Below are 9121 nucleotides of genomic sequence, written 5' to 3'. Positions count from 1 at the left end.
CCGCCATTCAATATGATCATGGCTGATCATCCAGCTCAGTAACCTGTACCTGCCTTCTCTCCATACCCCCTGATCCCTTTAGCCACAAGGGCCACATCTAACTCCCTCTTAAATATAGCCAATGAACTGGCCTCAACTACCTTCTGTGGCAGAGAATTCCACAGACTCACCACTCTCTGTGTGAAGAAATGTTTTCTCATCTCGGTCCTAAAAGACTTCCCCCTTATCCTTAAGCTGTGACCCCTTGTTCTGGACTTCCCCAACATCGGGAACAATCTTCCCGCATCTAGCCTGTCCAACCCCTTAAGAATTTTATATGTTTCTATAAGATCCCCCCTCACTCTTCTAAATTCCAGCGAGTACAAGCCGAGTCTATCCAGTCTTTCTTCATATGAAAGTCCTGCCATCCCAGGGATCAATCTGGTGAACCTTCTCTGTACTCCCTCTAAGGCTAGAATGTCTTTCCTCAGGTTAGGAGACCAAAACTGCACACAATACTCCAGGTGCGGTCTCACTAGGGCCCTGTACAACTGCAGCAGAACCTCCCTGCTCCTATACTCAAATCCTCTTGCTATGAATGCCAACATACCATTCGCTTTCTTCACTGCCTGCTGCACCTGCACGCTTGCTTTCAATGACTGGTGCACCATGACACCCAGGTCACGTTGCACCTCCCCTTTTCCTAATTGGCCACCATTCAGGTAATACTCTGCTTTCCTGTTCTTGAGTACAAGCCTAGTCTATCCAGTCTTTCTTCATATGAAAGTGTGTTGAACGTGTAACCTCCGGAAATGTCGGATGGGGTTGTTAAAAAGAAGGTGTTTTGTAAATATTTATTACTTGAATAAAGTATTTTTTGATATATATTTTTTTTAATTCCAAAAAAAAAAGCTTTTCGCTGTACCTCGGTACAGGTGACAATAAACTGAACTGTAGCTGTGAATGATTGGTTATCTCGTTGGAATTAGAGACGCCGGTGGAAAGTCAGAGGCGATGGTTTGCGGCCACGTTTGCTCACCTCTACTCCATTGCCCGGTCTGCTGAGGCCCCTGACGCTGGGGTGCAGATCATGTCTGGGTAAGCAGGCCACGATTCCCATTCAGGCTGGACAGAGCACACATGCGCCGTACAAACCATTCAGCAGGACCCTTCCCAACAGCGGCACGGTGGCGCAGCGGTAGAGTTGCCGCCTCACAGCGAATGCAGCGCCGGAGACAAGGGTTCCATCCCGACCGCGGGCGCTGTCTGTACGGAGTTTGTACGTTCCCCCCGTGACCCGCGTGGGTTTGGTTTTCTCCGAGATCTTCGGTTTCATCCCACACTCCAAAGACGTGCAGGTTTGTAGGTCGATCGGTTTGGTAAATGTAAACATTGTCCCTAGTGAGCTAGTGTGTGTAGACAATAGACAATAGGTGCAGGAGTAGGCAATTCGGCCCTTCGAGCCAGCACCGCCATTCACTGTGATCTAGAGCTCTTAAGGATAGCGGAGTCAGGGGGTATGGGGAGAAGGCAGGAACGGGGTACTGATTGAGAATGATCAGCCATGATCACATTGAATGGCGGTGCTGGCTCGAAGGGCCGAATGGCCTACTACTGCACCTATTGTCTATTGTTTATTGATCATGGCTGATCATTTTCAATCAGTACCCCGTTCCTGCCTTCTCCCCATACCCCGTGACTCCGCTATCCTTAAGAGCTCTATCCAGCTCTCTCTTGAATGCATTCAGGGAATTGGCCTCCACTGCCTTCTGAGGCAGAGAATTCCACAGATTTACAACTCTCTGACTGAAAAAGTTTTTCCATATCTCCGTTCTAAATGGCCTACCCCTTATTCTTAAACTGTGGCCCCTGGTTCTGGACTCCCCCAACATTGGGAACATGTTTCCTGCCTCTAACGTGTCCAACCCCTTAATAATCTTATACGTTGCGATAAGATCTCCTCTCATCCTTCTAAATTCCAGTGTATACAAGCCTAGTCGCTCCAGTCTTTCAACATATGACAGTCCCGCCATTCCGGGAATTAACCTAGTAAACCTACGCTGCACGCCCTCAATAGCAAGAATATCCTTCCTCGAATTTGGAGACCAAAACTGCACACAGTACTCCAGGTGCGGTCTCACTAGGGCCCTGTACAACTGCACACAGTACTCCAGGTGCGGTCTCACTAGGGCCCTATACAACTGCACAAAGTACTCCAGGTGCGGTCTCACTAGGGCCCTATACAACTGCACACAGTACTCCAGGTGCGGTCTCACTAGGGCCCTGTACAACTGCACACAGTACTCCAGGTGCGGTCTCACTAGGGCCCTATACAACTGCACACAGTACTCCAGGTGCGGTCTCACTAGGGCCCTGGAGGATAGAGTTAACATGCGGGGATCGCTGGGCGGCACGGACCCGGTGGGCTGAAAGGGCCTGTTTCCGTGCTGTATCTCTAATCTAAACTAAACTAAACTAAAGAGAGCAGGATAGCTGGAATGTTTGAATGTAATTCTTTAAAGACTTCAGAAGAAAATAATTCTTCACACAGTGAGTGGTGGGTTTAGGGAACGAGGTGCCAGAGGAGGTAGTTGGGGCTGGTAGTTATCAGGAAGCATCACAGCTTGGTTTGGGAACATCTACATCCAAGACCGCAAGAAATTGCAGAGAGTTGTGGACGCAGCCCAGACCATCACACAAACCAACCTCCCTTCCATTGACTCCATCTACACCTCACGCTGCCTCGGCAAGGCCAGCAGCATAATCAAGGACCAGTCTCACCCCGGCCACTCCCTCTTCTCCCCTCTCCCATCGGGCAAGAGGTACAGAAGTGTGAAAACGCACACCTCCAGATTCAGGGGCAGTTTCTTCCCAGCTGCTATCAGGCAACTGAACCGTCCTACCACAACCAGAGAGCAGTGCTGAACTACTATCTACCTCTTTGGTGACCCCCTCAGACTGGCCGTCCCGCTGAGTTACTCCAGCATTTTGTGTCTATCTCCAATGTATATGTAAATAGTTGTGACATTAATGGTCGTATTTCCTTTCCGTTCAAAGATGGGAGATCTTTAAGGAGCCGCCTGAGGAAAGGATCCCGTTTTGGTCGGACATTGTGCTGGCCTTTCGTGTAATGAATGATTCTGAGCTGAAGCTGTTTCCAGAGACCACCTTCGGTTGGATGTACACCACCTTGCTGTGTGAATGTCCCCTCTACCTGCCTTGGCTGGAGAAAAGGTAAGTCTCGACTCTCTGACCACGGAACCCAACGTCAGTCTATACACACTGTAAAGGGCTCGATTGTAATCATAGAAACATAGAAAATAGGTGCAGGAGGAGGCCATTCGGCCCTTCGAGCCAGCACCGCCATTCAATGTGATCATGGCTGATCATTCTCAATCAGTACCCCGTTCCTGCCTTCTCCCCATACACCCTGACTCCGCTATCCTTAAGAGCTCTATCTAGCTCTCTCTTGAATGCATTCAGAGAATTGGCCTCCACTGCCTTCTGAGGCAGAGAATTCCACAGATTCACAACTCTCTGACTGAAAACGTTTTTCCTCATCTCAGTTCTAAATGACCTACCCCTTATTCTTAAACTGTGGCCCCTTGTTCTGGACTCCCCCGACATTGGGAACATCTCTCCTGCATCTAGCTTGTCCAGTCCTTTTATAATTTTATACGTCTCCATAAGATCCCCTCTCATCCTTCTAAACTCCATTGAATACATGCCCAGTCTTTCCAATCTTTCCTCAAATGACAGTCCCGCCAATATGATCATGTCTGATCATCCAGCTCAGTAACCTGTACCTGCCTTCTCTCCATACCCCCTGATCCCTTTAGCTACAAGGGCCACATCTAACTCCCTCTTAAATATAGCCAATGAAATACAGACTCACCACTCCCTGTGTAAAGAAATGTTTTCTCATCTCGGTCCTAAAAGACTTCCCCCTTATCCTTAAACTGTGACCCCTGGTTCTGGACTTCCCCAACATCGGGAACAATCTTCCCGCATCTAGCCTCTCCAACCCCTTAAGAATTTTATATGTTTCAAAAGATCCCCCCTCAATCTTTTAAATTCCAGCGAGTACAAGCCTAGTCTATCCAGTCTTTCTTCATATGTAAGTCCTGCCATCCCAGGGATCAATCTGGTGAACCTTCTCTGTACTCCCTCTAAGGCTAGAATGTCTTTCCTCAGATTAGGAGACCAAAACTGTACACAATACTCCAGGTGCGGTCTCACCAAGGCCCTGTACGACTGCAGCAGAACCTCCCTGCTCCTAAACTCAAATACCCTCGCTATGAATGCCAACATACCATTCGCTTTCTTCACTGCCTGCTGCACCTGCACGCTTGCTTTCAATGACTGGTGCACCATGACACCCAGGTCTCGTTGCATCTCCCCTTCTCCTAATCGTTCGCCATTCAGGTAATACTCTGCTTTCCTGTTCTTGCCGCCAAAGTGGATAACCTCACATTTATCCACATTATATTGCATCTGCCATGCATTTGCCCACTCGCCTAATCTATCCAAGTCACTCTGCAGCCTCCTAGCATCCTCCTCACAGCTAACACTGCCACCCAGCTTCATGTCATCCGCAAACTTAGAGATGTTGCATTCAATTCCCTTGTCCAAATCATTACTATACACTGTAAATAACTGGGGTCCCAGCACTGAGCCTTGCGGTACCCCACTAGTCACTGCCTGCCATTTATTCCTACTCTTTGCTTCCTGTCCGCCAACCAATTCTCTATCCACCTCAACACTGAACCCCCAATACCGTGTGCTTTAAGTTTGTACCCCAATCTCCTATGTGGGACCTTGTCGAAGGCCTTCTGAAAGTCCAGATATAACACATCGACTGGTTCTCCCTTATCCACTCTACTAGTTACATCCTCGAAAAATTCTATAAGATTCGTCAGACATGATTTGCCTTTCACAAATCCACTTTCCAAATGTGATGCTATCACATCTTTAATAACTGGCTCTAGCATTTTCCCCACTACCGATGTTAGGCTAACTTTTTCAGTCAGAGAGTTGTGAATCTGTGGAATTCTCTGCCTCAGAAGGCAGTGGAGGCCAATTCTCTGAATGCATTCAAGTGAGAGCTGGATAGAGCTCTTAAGGATAGCGGAGTCAGGGGGTATGGGGAGAAGGCAGGAACAGGGTACTGATTGAGAAAGATCAGCCATGATCACATTGAATGGCGGTGCTGGCTCGAAGGGCCGAATGGCCTCCTCCTGCACCTATTGTCTATTGTCTATTGTCTACCCGACACACAAGGCAGCAACACTACCGCTGCATCACTGAGCACTGAACTACATTGCCCCCAGCGTGAGATTAGACAGCGTGATGCATTCAGTGCCAGGCTTGGTTAAATGAAGAGCAGTTTGTAGTTACTGACCAGATGGCTCAGTGTTAATGTGCAGGAAAGAACTGCCGATGCTGGTTTGCACCGAAATGCTGGAGTAACTCAGTGGGTCAGGCAGCATCTGTGGAGAACATGGATAGGTGACGTTTCACAGAGTGCTGGAGTAACTCAGCGGGTCAGGCAGCATCTGTGGAGAACATGGATAGGTGACGTTTCACAGAGTGCTGGAGTAACTCAGCGGGTCAGGCAGCATCTGTGGAGAAAAGGAATGGGTGGCGTTTCGAGTCGAGACCCTTCTTCAGAACCTTTAGCGTTAACCCAGGAGAGGACGTGGTGGAGTCGCAGGACCAGGTGCTGCCACCAGGTGTCACACTCGAGCCTCACCAGTGGCAGAACCCACTCACTGTGCTCATTGTCAACAGTGTGAGCTGCCAGGCAAATAGTAACTCAGCGGGTCAGTCGGCATCTCTGGAGAGAAGGGATGGGTGACGTTTTGGGCCAAGAAAACCCTTCTTCACGTCACCCATTCCTTCTCTAACGTGTCCAACCCCTTAATAACCTTTTATGTTTCGATGAGATCTCCTCTCATCCTTCTAAATTCCAGTGTATACAAGCCTAGTTGCTCCAGTCTTTCAACATACGACAGTCCCGCCATTCCGGGAATTAACCTAGTGAACCTACGCTGCACGCCCTCAATAGCAAGAATATCCTTCCTCAAATTTGGAGACCAAAACTGCACTCAGTACTCCAGGTGCGGTCTCACTAGGGCCCTGTACAACTGCAGAAGGACCTCTTTGCTCCTATACTCAACTCCTCTTGTTATGAAGGCCAACATTCCATTGGCTTTCTTCACTGCCTGCTGTACCTGCATGCACTAGGACACCCAGATCTCGTTGTACGTCCCCTGTTCCTAACTTGACACCATTCAGATAATACTCTGCCTTCCTATTCTCACCACCAAAGTGGATAACCTCACACTGATGCAGGTTAGGGGTGTTCAATGCATTTTGGACTGACGATGTATTTGATTCCGGGTGGGTTTATTGTGACGTGCCCCTTGGTATGTGGAGGAGCTCCTGTGTTTGGTGGAGGTAGCGTTGCTGATTGTGATCTTGGTCTGCAGGTTGCAGGAGGCGGGAGGCCGCACGAGGACGGGGAAGGTGACTGACCTGTGGGAGCTGCGGGGGCAGTACGACGTGGTGGTGAACTGCGCGGGCATGGGAGCGGGGGCGTTGGCGGGGGACCCGCTGCTGTACCCCGTTAGGGGGCAGGTGCACAAGGTGCATGCCCCCTGGCTCAAGCACTTCGTCCGCCAAGGCGACGGCGCCACCTACATCTACCCCGGGGCCACGGGCGTGACTCTGGGCGGCACGCGGCAGGCGGGCGACTGGCGGCTGGGCATGGACGCGGCCGACCAGCGCGCCATCCTGGCCAGGTGCAGCGCGCTGGAGCCCAGCCTGGCCCGCTGCCGTGCCGGGCCTAGCGCCGTGGGGCTGAGGCCTACTAGGCCCGTGCTCAGGCTGGCTGCCGAGAGGCTGGAACGGGGCCAGGGCGCCCTGCCGGTGGTCCACAACTACGGCCACGGAGGGGCAGGGGTCACCTTCCACTGGGGCACCGCCAACGAGGCAGCCCGCCTGGTGGAGGAGGTCGCCGGACAGATCAGACGCCAAGACACCCACACCTCGTCCAAGCTGTGATGCACCCCCCACACACCACAACACACACACCCACACACTCCCCCACACACCACAACACACACACCCACACACTCCCCCACACACCACAACACACCCACACACCACAACACACCCACCCCCACACACCCACACACTCCCCCACACACACCCCCACACACCCACACACCCACACACCCCCACACCCACACCCACACACACCCACACACTCCCCCATACACCACAACACGCCCACACACCACAACACACCCACCCCCACACACCCACACCCACACACCCACACACTCCCCCACACACCACAACACCCCCACACACCCACACACCCACACACTCCCCCACACACCACAACACCCCCACACACCACAACTCACCCACACACCCCCACACACCACAACACGCCCACACACCACAACACAACACACCCACCCCCACACCCACACACACCCCCACACACCACAACACACCCACACACCCACACACCACAACACACCCACCCCCACACACCCACACAACCCCCCCACACCCACACACACACCCCCCCCACACCCACACACACACCCACCCCCACACCCACACACACCCACACACACCCCCATACCCACACACCCCCACACACCCACATACCCACACACACCCACACACACACACACACACCCCCCCCACACCCACACACACCCCCCCCCACACCCACACACACACACCCACACACCCCCACACCCACACACACCCACACACACACCCCCCCACACCCCCACACACCCACACACCCACACACCACAACACACCCACGCCCACACACCCACATACACCCACATACACCCACACACCCACATACCCACACACCCACATACCCACACAACCACACACCCACAGACACCCCCACAGCACGTCCAAGCTGTGACACACCACCCCACACCTCCCCACACCACACATCCCCACCCCTCCCCGCCCCTCCACAGCACTCTGTCCCACTGCCCACACGCTACATCCTGCCCCACACTGCGGCACTAGGTGCAGGTTTATTACAGAATCACACACAGAATCAACTCCCCCTCCCACTCTCAGTCTGACCTGTCCTGGGCCTCCTCCATTGTCAGAGTGAGGCCCAGCGCAAATTGGAGGAACAGCACCTCATATTTCGCTTGGGTAGTTTACACCCCAGCGGTATGAACATTGACTTCTCTAACTTCAGATAGTTCCTCTGTCCCTCTCTTTCCCCTCTCCTTCCCAGTTCTCCCACCAGTCTTCCTGTCTCCGACTACATCCTATCATTGCTCCGCCCCTCTCCTGACATCAGTCTGAAGAAGGGTCTCGACCCGAAACGTCACCCATTCCTTCTCTCCCGAGATGCTGCCTGACCCGCTGAGTTACTCCAGCAGCTTGTGATACCTACACACAGAATCAATGGTGCTTTATGTCTTACATGTACAACTGCACAGTGGATTTTATTTTTGCATATTTACACATAGAAACATATAGAAAAAAGACAATAGGTGCAGGAGGAGGCCATTCGGCCCTTCGAGCCAGCACCACCATTCATTGTGATCATGGCCGATCATCCACAATCAGTAACCCGTGCCTGCCTTCTCCCCATACCCCCTGACTCCGCTATCCTTAAGAGCTCTATCTAGCTCTCTCTTGAATGCATTCAGAGAATTGGCCTCCACTGCCTTCTGAGGCAGAGAATTCCACAGATTCACAACTCTCTGACTGAAAATGTTCCCAATGTTGGGGGAGTCCAAAACCAGGGGCCACACAGTCTTAGAATAAAGGGGAGGCCATTTAAAACTGAGGTGAGAATAAACATTTTCACCCAGAGAGTTGTGAATTTGTGGAATTCTCTGCCACAGTGGGCAGTGGAGGCCAAATCACTGGATGGATTTAAGAGAGAGTTAGATAGAGCTCTAGGGGCTAGTGGAATCAAGGGATATGGGGAGAAGGCAGGCACGGGTTACTGATTGTGGACGATCAGCCATGATCACAATGAATGGCGGTGCTGGCTTGAAGGGCCGAATGGCCTCCTCCTGCACCTATTTTCTCTGTTTCTATCTATGTTAGCCATCTAAGCTAGTCCACTTTG

The 9121-nt window shown here is 51.8% G+C and overlaps 1 protein-coding gene across 1 annotated transcript in view; it reads left to right on the top strand.

Moving 5' to 3' along the window:
- The window catches only part of LOC144593801 (D-aspartate oxidase-like), a 52020-nt gene extending 44953 nt beyond the window's left edge, over positions 1-7067 (top strand). Inside the window, exons 3-5 of the mRNA XM_078399897.1 lie at positions 969-1077; positions 3037-3213; positions 6471-7067. Coding sequence (XP_078256023.1) covers positions 969-1077; positions 3037-3213; positions 6471-7044 — 860 coding nt within the window. The 3' untranslated portion in view covers positions 7045-7067. The remainder of the gene's footprint in view (positions 1-968; positions 1078-3036; positions 3214-6470) is intronic.
- The last annotated feature ends 2054 nt before the right edge of the window (positions 7068-9121 follow it).

This window comes from Rhinoraja longicauda, chromosome 5 (assembly GCF_053455715.1).
Source record: "Rhinoraja longicauda isolate Sanriku21f chromosome 5, sRhiLon1.1, whole genome shotgun sequence".
NCBI classification, from domain to species: domain Eukaryota; kingdom Metazoa; phylum Chordata; class Chondrichthyes; order Rajiformes; family Arhynchobatidae; genus Rhinoraja; species Rhinoraja longicauda.
Note: the sequence above shows the minus strand (reverse complement) of the source record. Positions and strands in the feature narration are given on the sequence as shown.